This window comes from Bos grunniens, chromosome 10 (genome assembly GCF_055505025.1).
Source record: "Bos grunniens cultivar Pamir isolate PY7600 chromosome 10, Bosgru_T2T1.0, whole genome shotgun sequence".
In the NCBI taxonomy this organism is placed as follows: Eukaryota; Metazoa; Chordata; class Mammalia; order Artiodactyla; family Bovidae; genus Bos; species Bos grunniens.
Genome location: NC_141174.1, coordinates 94,590,969 through 94,606,991, shown reverse-complemented (window position 1 = coordinate 94,606,991; position 16,023 = coordinate 94,590,969). Strand labels below are relative to the sequence as shown.

The 16,023-nt window shown below is 46.1% G+C and overlaps 1 protein-coding gene across 2 annotated transcripts in view; it reads left to right on the top strand.

The window, feature by feature from the left end:
* The first annotated feature begins 3,838 nt into the window (after window positions 1-3,838).
* Window positions 3,839-16,023, top strand: part of IQGAP2 (IQ motif containing GTPase activating protein 2) — a 314,063-nt gene continuing 301,878 nt past the window's right edge. Inside the window, exon 1 of one of the 2 annotated variants that reach the window (XM_086323182.1) lies at window positions 3,839-4,206. In XM_086323182.1, coding sequence (XP_086179308.1) covers window positions 4,161-4,206 — 46 coding nt within the window. In that variant the 5' untranslated portion in view covers window positions 3,839-4,160. Of the gene's footprint in view, window positions 4,207-4,819; window positions 5,114-16,023 lie in introns of those variants that run through there. The other variant, XM_086323183.1, reaches the window with a different exon arrangement.

The following is a 16,023-nucleotide window of genomic DNA, read 5'->3' as shown; positions in this document are numbered from 1 at the left end:
CTCTTATCGGTCTCTATTGATTCAAGAATCCAAGAGTCCAGGTTAGTAACACAATGGGTATCTTCATGTTCATTCTCTGATAGTCAAGCTTCTTTCAAAATGGCCAAGCTCTCCTAGGTCAGCTAGAAGTTTACCTGCCTCTCATCTGCCAATTAAGACCGTGTTCCACAAAGGGATGTAAGAGTCAGGCAATGGACAGAGACTCTCAGAACCCTTGACTTGTCACTAAGCTTCTTTTCTTCTGTGGAAACCATGCAACTTTTCTATGCCTCTCTGTTTCCTTGGCCATAAAATGATGCGTAGAGGCCACCAGTTCTACAGTTATCCCCTACCCTGATACTACTACCAGGCTTTTGTTTTTGAGAACTGAAACACTGGCTGTTACACTTATTTCTGTTCATATTCTTCTTCTTCTTTTTTGAAATCTTATGTTGGACTGTAACATTCCCTTTTTAGGTACAGAGGTCTCTTTTGCAATAAAACGCAGATCCTGCTCCTGCTAAGCATCTTTTTCTGGGACAGGGAATAAGTTAGAAAATTTTAACAACCCAAAGTCTTCTAGGACTTTGAGAAAGGCTGGAATGATTTCTTTCCTGTCATTTCTTCATGACTTACTTCTTTGGGTGATGCTTTTGAAAACACATTGGTCACTATTCGGTAAAAATGTTAAAATGATCCATAACATGATATTATTGGAAAATGACCAGATCATTTCAAAGGTGGCTGGAATGTTAAATGCCATGATCTTTATTCAAAAATACTTTTAAAATCCTGTTTGATGCTCTTGATGTGAATAGGCTGTTTTGTTATAAAAACAAAGTTGCATTTTTTTTCCCAAATAACTCATTTCAACTACTCCTGAGACAGATGGCCTCTGAAAACAATCATTTTTAAAATAATGTTGAGACTTCCCTGGTTGTCCAGTGACTAAGACGCTGGCTCCCAATACAAAGGGCCTGGGTTCGATCCCTGGACAGGGAACTAGATCCTGCATGCCTCAACAAAGACTGAAGATCCCATGTGCTGCAACTAAGACCCAGCACTGCCAAATGAGTAAATAAAAAATATTTTGAAAAATAAAATAATAGGCTTAAAAAATTGTTTTACCAGGTCTAGTAGTTTTCCAGTGTCATCTTTTGTTTTACATGAAAGAAAAAACTCTTCTTGGTTTATTAAAAAAACATTTTTCATTAGATGGCCTCAGTTTTGTTTTAATATTTGCGTAAGCATTGTCAGATGGCAAAGTAAGCTGGCACTTTGCCTTGTGTTTATTTGAATCACTCTCCTCCAGGGTCAAACCCTAAGAGAAAATAGCCCAGAATTCTGCAGACAAGGTTTCTTTCCTGAGATACTGCAGAGAAGCGATCTGTGAGATAGTACTGTTACCCAGTGAACGCAGACTGAAATCCAAAAGACTAATTTCAGTACTTGCAAAAAAAATCAAGAGCATTTGCTTTTACAATTTCTTCTTAGCATTAAGTTTTCCATAGAAACGTTAGCCATGACAGAGCTTTGAAACCTCCCCAGAGCCTTCAGAGAAGAGCTGACAGCTGGAATGTGAACTCAGAACCACTCTCCTGCACACCACATATTTTTGTTTTAATCTTCACCTTCTACCATTAACAGATATTTACTTATTACATTTGGTGATATTTATATATTGATGGCACCAACTGCTTTGTATTAAAACTCTCTTTTTCAGTCTTGCTGGCCTCAGATCAACCTCACTGAAACTCCTCGCTTCCTTCTTCCAGCTCTGCCACAGCCCCTTCCACCTGGTGTCAGTACCCCCAGCTGTCCCACTCCAATCCATCCTATTATCTGCTGCAAGATTCCTCTTCCCTAAATTCTGTTGCATCATGCTGCTCCCACGCCCTAAAACTTTGAGCTCTCAATTACTTCTCTGATAATATCCAGTCCTCTTATGCCCACCTTCAGTGACCTCTATGATCTGAAACCAGCTTCAAAGTTCCCACCCTCACTCAGCCTCATGTACCACCCCCATTTCCCTTGTTCTTGCCTGTCCTTCAGAAATAGACATTCTGCATCCAACTCTTACCCATTTTTTCAAGGTCCACCTCAAACCATATGTTCAAATGCTATCATCTTCCTTGACCATTCTGGTTTACAGTGATTTTCCTCCCACCTCTAAATACATTTAAAAAAAAAAAAAAGAAGAAAAAGAGTCCCTCAGTCATGCCTGACTCTCTGTAGCCTGCCAGGTTTGTCTATCCATGTTGATTCTCCAGGTGAGAATACTGGAGTGGGTTGCCATGCTCTCCTCCAGGGGATATTCCTGATCTAGGGATCAAACCCAGGTCTCCTGCACTGCAGGTGGATTCTTTACCATCTGAGCCACCAGCTGCTGCTGCTGCTGCTAAGTCGTTTCAGTTGTGTCCGATCCTGTGCGACCCCATAGACGGAGCCACCAGGGAAACCCTTAAATACATAGACTACCCACTTATTTGGGTCCTAAATCATACACTCATCCTGAAAATTGATAATGTGTGAGTAAGGGCTTAATTGTTAGTACTTAATACATGGAATCATTGAGATGAAATGAACTTGAAATATCCAATTCAGCATGTCCAGAAACACAGGAAATTCCCCTTGAATATGCCCCTGTCTGGCTGAACGCTGACAGAGTGCTGTGCCTCAAAATGTGATTATTTCACCTGTGAACTGCTCTTATAAGAAGGGGCCTCTGCTTTTTAGGGAGAAAGCTCCCACTCAACCCATTCTAACCCGCTGAGAATCTCATGACTCCAGGGGAAAAAAAAAAAAGAGAAGAGTGAGATAGAATCCCCTTGCTCTTCCATCAGAACACATTCCCCTGAATCCAACTGAGATCCCTCCTGCTTTTTTTCTACCATCACAGGGCAGCTTGTTAGAAATGCAGATTCATGAGCCCTGTTCCAGACCCAACTGAACTGGAAGCTCTGAGGATGGGGCCCTGGAATCTGAGTTTCCACACGTTTGAGAAGGAACCAGCTGGCCACCCTGATCTTCGCAGACTTAAAAACGCTTAGTGTCACTATGCCACCTTTTCTCCAACAAAATCATCTCTTGTATCTCCACTTGGGTTGTTTTATTTGACCAGCCATCTGGTCAACCCATACATTCCACGTTTGACAAGCACATGAGGTCACCAGTATAGAAGAGTCCCACATGCCTCCAAATCTTTTCACTCCGAGACACACAGAAAAACAGCTCCAGGTGACTGCATTAAAAAAAAAAAAAAAAAAACACTAAAAACCAAACTTTAAAAACTGCCACATGCAGTTTAATTTCCTTAAAAGCTTAGCCGGAAAAGGTTTTTGTGGTGTCGACCCCAGCTGGGCTGGGCCATAGTTCTGTACTTGGGGGAGGGGAGAGGGCCGAAGGTGAGCCCAGGATGGTGTTTTGAGTGGTTGCTCGGGGAGTGTTTATCTTTTCCCTCCAACAGACACACACTCTCAGTTTCTGGTCATGAAAGGGGAACCCTGTATTTTATAGAAAAGGAGTCACAGAAACAACGTTTGCAGCGAAAAAAAAAAAAAAGTCAAGGCGCAATCTCCCCAGAGGAAAAGGAACCACGCTGTTTGTCCCTCTGTAACTGAGCAACACCCCGGACGGCTGGGGCTGGCTGTATCTTCTGCGGTTTTTCTTGCTCTTTTCCGCGGAGGTTCACTTCCACCCTCTTAACGCTCCACAAGTGAAAAAGCAGGCGGGGCGGCCGCGGGCCCCAGCTGCAGGGGATCCCGGCCCAGGAGCAGCGCAGCCCCCTCCTCCAAGCCCGGGGGCCGGACGGGGGCGGGTCCAGGCGCCCGGGCGCTGCGCCCCGCGGGCGGTAGAGGTCGCTGCGCGGCGGCGCGCGCTCCCAGCGTGGTGGATAACGGGGTCGGGCTGGAGGGAGAAAGGAAACCTGCCCGGGAGGCGGCGGCGGCGGCCCAGAGCGAGCGAGGGAAGAGAGTTCACTTTTGCCCGGGTGTCAGCGCGCGGCGGCGGCTGCGGGCGCTGACGAGGGCGCACCGAGCCAGCCGGGCGCCTATCTCGGGCGGCCAGGCGGGCACAGCGAGAAGCCGGATACGAGCGCGCCGGCGGGGCGCGGAGCGGCGAGCCTGGCCAGCGAGGGGAGCCGCGGGGGGCGCGCCCCGGGCGGGCCCCCAGAGTCTCGCAGGATGCCCCACGAGGACCAGCCGTCCCTGCAGAGACCTCGCTATGGCTGTAAGTCCTCTGGGCGCGCGGGGATCCGCTGACTTTGGGGGCTTTCTCCCCGAAGGAAGGCTTGGAGAAGCCGGGGGAGCCGAGTGCGCGCCGCAGAGGAACAGGGGGGCAGCGGCTGGGTGGCTGGCAAAGTTGGGAGTTGGAGTTGCAAAGGCTAGTGAGCGGCGTCCTCCGGCTCTCCCCACAGTCATAATACCCAGCTGGCACCCCAGTCCCTCCCCCCTGCACACTCCACCGTGGCGCGAGGCAGAACTGGGTCTGCTCCCTGAAACACACCGAGTTGGGGGTTTAGGGGTATCAGGTGAGGATCCCGCGGAGCTCCCAGCCATTGCTGGCTCGGGCCAGGGGGTGGCGTTAGGGACCCGATTCTTCCAACTCAGAAGGGGAGGAAAGTTTGCTTGTTGTGGCTACAGGTGGGCTCCGTTAGTAGTGTGCCCGCGCATCCTGCTAGTGGCAGCGTCAGCGTTCCTGGAAGGCCTGGCATCTCCTTCTACGGCGGCCCCCTAGAGCTTCACCTGGGCCGCCGGAGCTGGGAGTCCTTTCCTGCTGCAGCTTAAAGCTGCACCTCCGGTCCAGTTCCTCCCACCCCGCCTTCCGTCCCCCGCCTCCCCTGGGCCCTGCGGGGACTGTGCGGCGCGCGGGAGGATTGCAGCGCCGACAGGACGCGGCGCTGGGCTCCCTGGGATCCGGTTGGAGCCTCGTGACTTGAATGAGACCCTGTCGATTACCCCGCCAGGGGCTACCGTCAGAAGGACGTTGCTTTGGCTGATCGTTCAGTGGATAGAGCCAGATTAGATCCAACCACGTGGCTTCATGTGCAGAGTTCAGAGTCTTTACCAAACATGTGCCAGGAAGTATTTCCTTTAAAACAAACAGAAAGTTGGCGCGTTCCCTCTTTCTCAACAAGGTTGGTGAACCCATGGTCGCGGATCACAGGTTAATCTTTTGCCCGGGCTGGCCTTGGTGGCAGGGGTAGCAGGTTTGGGTTAAGGTGGTGATTCCTGCTGCAAGGTTACCTTTTGTGGTTCTGACTTGTCGTGAGGGCCACAGGCTTGCCTCATAAAAAGGGAGTAGTCGGCCTGCTTACCCTGGCTTCTCTCCTCTGGAGCCTTGGAAGGGAACATCAGAGATGAGTTTTCCCAGGTGACCTTTCCTGTGTCAGCCAGTGAGGAGTCAGCTGCGGCCTCTGGCCTCTAGGGAGATGCATTTAACACTTAACCCCAGGCCTGCCCTCTGCAGCCTGAGTTTGCACTTTGCTAAACCACTCAGAGGGCAGAGTTCCTTGAGCTGGGATGTGTTCATCCAGAGGATGTCAGCCATTCATCAGATTGGTGAAAGTCCTGGATACATCAAGCTCCCAGAGTGTCTGGCAGCTTCATTGTGTCAAATTATAAGATGATCACAATGTGTGGAAACTAGGCAAGTATGCATTGAAAAAGGGGTTTTGATGTCATATCTTAAACCATGATCTGTTCGGTGTTGTGCCTTGCTAGTTGAGTGTGCTGGGCAAACGTACAAGAACGCAGTGCGTTAATGCTGCATTTCCACCCATTTCCCTACATGAGCATCTGTGATGACACTTGGTTTTCATTCAATGCACCTGCGGTTTTAGAGTGCTCCGAGACTTGGCTGTCAAGTAGGTTGAGATCCTGTAAGTGTGAAGAGCATTCTGTGTAGCCACTTGCTTTGGAAATCCTGGTCTAACTTTACTTAGAAGCTTGATGTAATGAGTGGTGTACCATCTATTTGGAATCCCCCCCGGAAGGCATTCTTTGGTCACATGACATAGTAAAAAATGGAAAGTAGTTGCCAATTTCCAGACTTTATGACCGCCCTGAACTCTTAAGGCTTTAACACAATAGCCTATTATGTCCTTAAAATGAACACTTCTATGAGTTTGATACCAGATTCACAAATGGTGTATGTTCATGAATTCTTTTTATTGCATTAAATATCATTATTTTGTTTAAAAGGTACAACATCAGCTGAATGAAACCTCAGATCAACAGCTACACTTAGAGATCTCCTGAACTAAACGGCACTGTTTGAGTTGAGTGTCTTGTTAGAGGAGGTCACTTGCTGTTACCACCATTTTCCTGCAAGTAGGTCTAGAGCTGAAGGTGGTATGTGTATAATGTGTCTGCCTGCTCAGTCGTGCCCTACTCTTTGCGACCCCGTGGGCTGTAACCTGCCAGGCTCCTCTATCCATGGGATTCTCCAGGCAAGAATACTGGAGGGGGTTGCCATTTCCTCCTCCAGGGGATCTTCCTGACCCAGGGATCAAAGCCGAGTCTTTTGTGTCTCCAGCATTGGCAGGCAGATTCTTTACCACGGTGCCACTGGGGAAGATTTGTATCATACACATCGTATATTTCAGACGTTCTCTTTCATGGAGAAGTTAGAAAAGCAAACAGGCTTTTCTATTTTGTGTGAGGACAAATACCACTTAGAGACCACAGCCTGAATGCTTTTGACACGCAAGGTGTAACTCACAGGGAGCTTACTGTGTTGCTATGTTCCTTCATTCAGGATAGTCCGTGTACTTACTCCAACGATACTAGTGCTGGTCAGATACTATTTGGGGCTATACTTTTGGGTTTTCCCCTCATCAGATGCAGACTGAAGGAAGTAATTGTTCAAACTGGGGGATGGGCGATCACAAAGCAGTGAAATAGTTTTCCTAGTGGACAGATGGAAAAACGACTTCACAAATATATGTATGTATATATTTTTATTAAATACAGTTAATTTATAATACGTTAATTTCTGCTGTACAGCAAAGTGATTTAGTTATATATATACATTCTTTTACCCACTCCAGTGTTCTTGCCTGGAGAATCCCAGAGACGGGGAAGCCTGGTGGGCTGCTGTCTATGGGGTCGCACAGAGTCGGACACGACTGAAGCGACTTAGCAGCGGCATACATTCTTTTTTGTGTTCCTTTTCATCATGGCTTATCACAGGATATTGAATATAGTTCCCTGTGCTTTACAGCCTTGTTGTTTATCCATATATATATAATAATTTGCATCTGCTAATCCTAAACTCTCACTCCATCCCTCCCCCACCCTCCCTTCCCCTTGGCAACCACAAGTCTGTTCTGTCTGTCCTCACAAATATTTTTAGTCATAGCATCATTTATATAAAATGATGCAAGATCTAAATTCTTATATGTGTGAGGACATTCATAGTTTATTTTAAAAATGATGTCTAGTGGAATACACCTTAGTGTTAATAGATACTACCTAATCAACTATCCACGCAAAAGGGGACGGCATAATGTATTAGAATATACGGTTTCTGGCTTTCTGGGCCTTCTGTCAACACAGGACTGAAAATAGTGCTTTGGGCTTTTCACAGAAAGAACAGAGGAGAATACAGGATTGTATTTGCTGTGTTGTATTATACGGCAGTGCTTTTTCTTGTTTGTGGGTTTGGTGAGTTATGGGTTCAATGAAACCTCGAACTATACCAAGCCGGGTTCATCCCCAACATTTAAAGATAAGCAGACTCCCTATTGGGATATATATATTCTCAATATATACATCCTATATATATTGTAGTAATTTAAATTCCAGTGCTGCATATTCCTAGTAAAACATATTTGAGACTGGTCTTTAAAAACAGCTCTTTGGTAGTTTGAATTAAGCTGTTATATTTGTTTTAGATCTGGGCTGATGTTCTGCCATTTCTCCTCCCCTTGAATTGACATTTATTTCAGTAATTGTTGTACAAAGTAAATTAACTCAGTTCAGGGCTGTTATGATGTCTCTCTTCTCTACCAGGCTGAGGGTCTGTGAAATACCACATCGTGTGTTGTTCTTGAGGGATTTCTCAATGAGTTCTTCTTCAAGGTTCCCTTCTCAGATTTCTGACATGAGAGATTGCTAAAGTGTTCCTGATTTGCACATTGGCGCACTGAATTAAAACTAAATAGGCTTCTATTTGATCCTTGCTTCTTCCACATTGGCCACTTCCTTTGGCAACCTATGAAGTTATTTTTTGAGATGTTGTTTAGTCGCTAAGTCATGTCCAGCTCTTTTGCAACCCCTTGGATGTAGCCCACCAGGCTCCTCTGTCCATGGGATTTCCCAGGCAGGAATACTGAAGTGGGCTGCCATTTCCTTCTCCAGGGAATCTTCTTGACTCAGGGATAGAAGCTGAGTCTCCTACATTGGCAGGAGGATTCTTTACCACTGAACTACCAGGGAAGCCCTTTAAGACATTACTACAGAACTAAACTGGAGTATTAGCTCCCTAACACAATTCTGTAGAGGTGATGTGGAAACGAGAAGGGCGAAGCCGCTGTACTAATTCAGACGTGAGTAGAACATTACAACCAGAGAGTCTTTCTACAGTCAAAACTAAATTTAAGTGGAACTTATGCTTAGATAATGATTTGCAGATAACTTTCATGCTCTTGTAACAAACTATGATGTATTTGCTGGACACGCTGCCACCATGATCTGTCAAAAGTTTTCTTCCAGTTATTTGACAGTTTAAAAGACCAGCCATAGCAGAGAGGGGTCTTGTGACTAAGATGATTTTGCTCATCACTGATGATCCAGTCAAAGTTTAAGTGCCTTGTGTGGGTCAGTAATCAATGTATCTGTGCCAGGAACTGTGGTTTTCTACCCTCTGCAAAATCATGAGAAATGTTGTAAATGATCAGTGTTTCACTCTTTGCTTCTCTTAAAGAAGTGTAACATAAGCCCAGCATGGGTGTGTTTGTGTGTGTGTTGCAGGAGAAGGTTCTGGCTGGTACTTTTAGTGTCTGATGCTCTTGTCTGCATGATGAGATTTCCAGATCACCTGGTGACTGGTGTGTTTCGGTGGTCGGCACTACTAAGCTTCTTATTGCTTTCCCAGTACTAGAAAATTAAGTTCTGAACTATTAATCTCAGGTGTATAAAACAGGATTGAATACACCTGTGTTTAAGGAGTTCCCTGGTGGCTCACATGGTAAAGCGTCTGTCTATAATGCGGGAGACCCAGCTTCGATCCCTGGGTCGGGAAGATCCCCTGGAGAAGGAAATGGCAATCCACTCCAGTACCATTGCCTGGAAAATCCCATGGACAGAGGGGCCTGGTAGGCTACAGTCCATGGGGTCTCAAAGAGTCGGACAGGATGGAGCGACTTCACTTTCACTTTTGGGCAGCTTGGTTCTAACAGTCTGTCTGTGTTTTTCTTCGAAGATGGAGGAGGGGTGTGCGCACTGTTGCCCTGAGATGCAGTCTGTAATAGACAAAAAAATGAAGTTCCTCCTACATGCACTAATGTGGTTAAGCTTTTCAGAAGGTGCTTTCAGGTCACCAGCTAAAGTGTTCTTTTAGTATGCTTTTAACTTTAATCACATATGTCCTCAGCCCCAGTGACTTGTTTGGGAGCATTTAAGCTCGTAATACCCAGTTTGTTGGAGAACTTAGCGTTGTTTCAGGCGTTAGCGAACCCCTTTTTTCTCAAAGGAACCATTAGTTTGCTTTTGCCCCTCACCTTCCCACGGTATAAGCTTTTCAACAGCTCATTTTCTTTACAAGGCTAGTGTACAAGCAAATCTAGTGCCTACCAAGTCTACATGGCAACCAAAGACAAACAAAGGCTATTCGACTTCTGATCTGAGTCGGGTAAGCCCTACAGGGTAGGCACGCCAGCACCTGGTGTGGAGTTGAAGTTGGTGGAGTTACCAAGTGCTTGTGTGCTTCGTGTGCCATTGTTACCATTCCTTGTTATTACCTCTGAGAGGACCAGTGGTTTTCCCTAAGCCGAAGCCCATGACACTGTCTCAAAACCGCACAGCTATCCGTGACAGGGGGTAGGGGTGCGGGGGTTGGAAGCTGATGCTTCCAGACCCGTCCGTCTTTCTCACCAGCTGCTGCCAATTTGCCTTCTCTGACTCGTCCAAGGACGTGTCCTTCCTTCTTTCTGTCTGTTTCAGGTGTTTGTCCTGATTTTATCAAACTGCAGAAACCTGTGACCATTTGGATAGTGTGCTCTTTTAAAAGTACTCTTTTAAAAGGTGGGCAGGATTCTCTCAAGTTTATTTTACTCTTTAACTGCCCTCCCCCCACCCCCCCAAGGAAAAGCATCAAAGAATACATGGGCTTTTTATAGAGTATATCCTGGCTTCATCCAACCAATTTATGTATATGTAGAGACATGCCATCTCATCGTGAGGCACTGAAATGAAAGAAAGGCTTTTCCGTAATATAATGGTATGCTCCAGTGATTCCCAATAGGATAATTTGTAAAACACTTTATTACATGTTCTGTGTTAGTCGCTCAGTCGTGTCCGACTCTTCGCAACCCCATGGACTGTGGCCTGCCAGGCTACTGGCCATGCGTTAAAGTCTAGGGTTGATGAGAAATCAGACAGAGGTTTGTAGTGGGTTCACTAACCAGTGAGCTAGTGCTGTTTCACTTTACCATTCCATTCTGTTTTTCTCCCTTAAAAGGCAGAACAATGTCAGTGAAGTGGCACAAGGTTTGGTATTGAGTAGATGTGAGTTTAAATCCTGACTTGGCCCTTAACTGCCTGAATAGCCTTGGGGTTTTCTCCTATACCTTGAAGGATGATGTTTTGCATTCCTGTGACAGTGGCCAATGTTCCTGGCAGTACAGTTCAGTTCAGTCGCTCAGTCGTGTCTGACTCTTTGCAACCCCATGGACTGCAGCATGTCAGGCTTCCTTGCCCATCACCAACTCCCAAAGCTTGCTCAAACTCATGTCCATTGAGTCGGTGATGCCATCCAACCATCTCATCCCCTGTCGTCCCCTTCTCCTCCCACCTTCAGTCTTTCCCAGCATCAGGGTCTTTTCCAGTGAGTCCGCTCTTCGCATCAGGTGGCCAAAGTACTGGAGTTTCAGCATCAGTCCTTCCAGTGAATATTCAGGACTGATCTCCTTTAGGATGGACTGGTTGGATCTCCTTGCAGTCCAAGGGACTCGCAAGAGTGTGCAGTCTGGCACATAGTGCTGAACACACAGTGGTGATTTCAATAATCGAGTATCTGACACGCACAACACCCTGGGGATGAAGGAAAATGGTTACAGCCTTACACTTTATAAGACAGTCTGGAAGTTGAAGAGTAATGCCTCTACTTTTATTGGTGTGCTTCCAAGTTCCGTGGAAGCGAAGACACAAGTGACGGATTTGGATGGGGAAATGGGGTGCCTCGTGAAGGGTGTGACCACAGCCTTGAGGGAGGTCAGGAAGGAAAATGGAAAGGCATTCCAGTGGGCCTGTTGCGTGGCTGTTTGGTGGGGTTGATGTTTAGGTGGTGTGGGTAGGTCCTGTGGAGGGAGGGGTAGCCAGAGGGGAACTTATCATGGAAGCCTTTATTTGTAGGCAACAAAAGACAGTGCTGTCTTGAGGAGAGCAGCTTAATCTAGTCTCTCCCTGAAGAATCTTTTTGTTCTTTGAGAGTTTCCATTAGGTTTTATGGGCAGGTGACCTGGTGAAGTGGGGGATGGTGTGAATGTGGGTGTGGTTGGAACGCACAGGGCCTGGAGCAGCAAGAGGGTGGGGGAAGTTTGGGTGTGTGTGTGTTTGCGTATGTGTTGGGGGGGTGCCCTATCTCTCGTTGCTCAGAGGCTCCTTTATCGCGCTCCTGTTTATACCGGTCAGGTTTGTCTTATAGTTTCACTTAGGATACGATGGACGTAAATCCTGATGACGGCTCTGGAACGGGTGGCATCCAGCGAACCCAAAGAGAGGTAGATCTGGAGCCTCGCTGGTGCCCAGGAGATTCCAGCCAGGTAGACAGCTAACTCTAAGCCATTTCAGAAGGCAGATTCTCTGAATTCTCTGAAAACAGGTGTTGTTTTTTAAAGAGAATGTAGTTATAGCCAGGCAAGGACCTTGACAACCAGACTATCTAGGGGGTAGGGTTTCTTCCACCTCTCCCCAATTTATACAACTCATCCTCCCATGACTTAACGATAATTTTTCTTATCAAATTTCACTGGAGATTTAGGGCATCCACAAGATGAACATCTCAGTTTGAAAGTGGCAAATACCGTGTTTCCAGTTCATGAGCAGGCCCTCCCGTTTGACACCGCTCTCCCTGGACTCTCGCTTAGTTTTACAGTCATGGGTTGTGTGTGGCCCTTCTTTCCAAGGTGCCCAAAGGCACTGACAGCTATTTCTGCGGTCAGTGCAGTGGTTTTCCTGCTGTGGCTGCAGAGCATCCCCTGAGAACCTGAGGGAAAGGTGAAGTCCCTTCCCCACCCAGACCTTCTAAGTTGTTTTCCAGAAGCCCTCCAGGCACTCCTGATGTAACTCCTGATGCACTGGTGCTCCAGTGCAAGGGTGAAAAAGCATTCCTAATACACAGATTACCCTTTCCACAGGGCTGGCAGGTTTTTGTCAAGTAAGTAAAAACACATGAGCACGTTACTGAATGCTTTGTTTACAGTATTCCTTGTGTGTTTGATTTTGAGCACACACAAGCACCGCATACAAACCCTGGCATTGATTTCTGTCCAGGTTTGTGTTTACTGTATAGGATCTGTTTCAGTGTGGCTTTAAGGTTGCTTTTCTCCCTTCTGGGAAACAAATGTGATTTAGATGATAAAGTCCCAAATCTCCACTGACTAGGGATTAAGTGACGTCAACTCCCCAGAGATGCCTAAGGGTAGGTGGTGCTCTCTGGAGCCGTGGGGAAGGCTGAGTGAGCTGGATAACCTGTTTGTGTAATAAGGAAGGTCTCAGCCCTGGCCATTCTGGACTGCAGTCCTTGTAGGTGTGGGTGGGGCTGGACAGTAAGGGTTGGAAGATGTCGTCTTCTTCTGTTTTTTTCCCCCCGCTCCAGGACAACTTAAAAGTGTTTTTCATTCATTCCCAACTTTGAGATCAGTTGAGTATGTTAGCAGAGATACTGTTTGATAGGAATTAGTGCATTCAGACCATGCCCCCATTACAGGAAACTATTGGTCTGGGTTTTTTTTGCTCTTGATTAAACATAGGACAGTCCTCTGATTTTTTGCTTAGGATCCCCAAAGAGGACGACTTTTAATTGTTCGTCTTTTCCTGTTCCTCCTGAATCTCTAAAGAAAGACGTTTTTATGTCTTTTTTTTTTTTTTTGCAAATTAAGGTATATTTGTTGTTGCTCAGTCACTAAGTCGTGTCTGACTCTCTGTTACCTCATGGGCTGCAGCATGTCAGGCTCCTCTGCCCTCTGCTATCTCCCCAAGGTTGTTCAATTTCATGCCCATTGAGTCGGTGGTGCTGTCCCACCATCTCATCCTCTGCTGCCCCCTGCCCCTTTTGCCTTCAACCTTTTTAAGGTAGAATAGTTCCCAATAATTTAACTTCACTTCTCTTATTTTATTGCCTGATTGTGAACTCAGTCTTACGTAATGTTAAGGCAATTCCTTAGTCATCTTCTTATAAATGGACTTGATTTGCATGTTATTGAAGCAGCAGATCTTTGAAATACTTAAGTAATGCTTAGGTTTAGTACCTAACTGGTAACCTGGAATCCTGGTACCTAGGAAGACACTCAGACTATGTTTGCTGTTATTACAGGTTTTGCTTTAAAGTGTCAGCATTGCATTGCTGGTCTGAATAAGGAACTTGTTTCTATTATCTTTAGTTAAATTAAAGGTAATCTCAAGAATTTGACTGCCAGGCAAGTATTTAATGTTGAGTTTAGACTTGCCTTCACCCTCTGTGGAACCTAGGCAAGCTACTTTAATTTCTCTGTGCCTCCGTTTCCTGTCCTGTAAAGTGCCGATGGGAAAGTGCGTGCTCAGAGGGTTAAATGATTTAATGCTCTTTCAGAATGTGTCTCCATGGCATCAGCACTTGAATGTCAGGGGAGGGGCATCGCCCTCATCTCTGCTGCCTCTTGCCTGCCTTCCCACCTCATTGCCCTCATCTCAAGTTAACAGAAAATGGATTTAAAATCTTGGCTCCACACACATTTTTAAAAATTTACATATAATTAATGCTATAAACATCCTGTGCTTTCTTGAATGTATAAACTCACGGGAAATAGTTATCTCTGTGGAGGCGGAGTTGGTCTGTCAATTTGGGGACCAAATTCTTCTTCGTGTATACTAAAAACAAGCAAAAGCAAACCTAACATACTCTATTGTTGAATGTTACCAAATAAGGTTGGATGCTGGGTTGGATTTTTGCACTGCATTTTTTTGTCATCTTAAAAGTGATTGTGGAATTGTCACTAGCATACCGGAGTGAGGGATTGTTGCTCTGCAGTTACTCGGCATCCTGCTATCCCCTTCAGGGTTATGTTGATCGTTGCTGTGGGTTGGAGAGCCCAAGCGTTCGTGACAGTATTGAGATAGGAAGGAACTGCTTGAAATAGTGTTAATCTTTATGCCTAATTCACATTGTGGAATCTGACTTCAATGAGAGGGTCCTCCAACCTTCTGGTCTACCTAGTGCTGTGGGGATTTAGAAGAGGGGTTGAGGAAGAGGAGGAGGAAGTATGCTGGTTCATTAGACATCCCTTAGGCCTTACTGCCTCTAGAAGGGTAATGAAGCTTTAGATTCATGGGCCTAAAGTTGAGGTGAAGCTCAGCCTATGGGCATAACTGGGATGCTGGAGGCCTTGGATGTAGAAAATCTTGGCTGCTTCTTGTGTGGCCCCACAGTCAGATTACTCGTTCATTCTGCCTTCCCTGCTTTCTTCTACCAGTTTTTGTGTTTTTTCCCCCATACCAATGTTTCCTATTGACCCTTCTGTATTAGAATTAGCCAGACTTGACTGCTTCCTCCCTGGGTCCTTGGTATGTCCATCACTTCCACATTCTTTGCCTCGGCCCGGGGCTGGCCAGGCAGGCTTCACAAGGTTGGAGTAATAAGTCAGTCACATCATCAGTGTCATGGAATATGAATTCTCCTTTCACCCACTCCCTAAACTCTGCTCCCCTCCCCATATCAAATCCAAAGCCTTGCTCATACTGAACTCTTAGAAAGTTTTTCTGAGAAATGATCATTACACAGCCGATACCAGTAGGCTCTTGGTTTTGTTCTGTATCTACTAATGAGTTTTATTTTCCAAAGGAGAAAATATTTAAAGAGAATGTATAAAGAGACAGTCACCTGTCCACAAGAACCAGGGACATAAGAACCCTTTCCTTGCTTTGGCATTGCTTCTGGGGACAGTTTCAGAGTTCTCCTCCGTTCTGCAATAGAATATATGGTGTTGTCAGTCTGAATCGGCCTGCAGTTGGGAGGATTGTGCTTATGTGTTATCCTTCAAAGTAGGCTCCGATTGTGACTCTTCACATTTGACTAGTGACCTTTGAGAAAGAAATGGAGCTTATAGTGTGCTTCTCTGTAGTAGTTTTGAAATCTCTGCAAATGTGCACCTTTGATCTGTTGAGTAGGACAAACAAGACCCAGCAACCAAACAGGAAGACGGACTTAACCTGTGTACTCGTGAATACCTCTGGAAGGTTATGCAAACATGTTTTTAGAGGTTGCCTTTGGGGAGAGAAACTGAGGGCAAGGGTGAAAATGAGAATGGCCACCCACTCCAGTACTCTTGCCTGGAGAATTCCGTATGGACAGAGGAGCCTGGTGGGCTACAGTCCATGGGGTCGCAAAGAGTCAGACACAACCGAGCGGCTAACACTTCACTATGGGAAGAGTGGAAGGCAGGGCCGCTGGGATCATTTGGGACGGAGGAAATCTCCCAGGGCCGCTCAGTATCAACAGTGGGGCACCCTCTTAGGTTAACTGCACATCTTTTGGTTGTTGTACATGCTGTATCACATCTCAGTTGAGAGCTCATCTAATTCCTAGTTGTCAACCTCACTGCCCATTATAATCTCTAGGGGAGCTTCA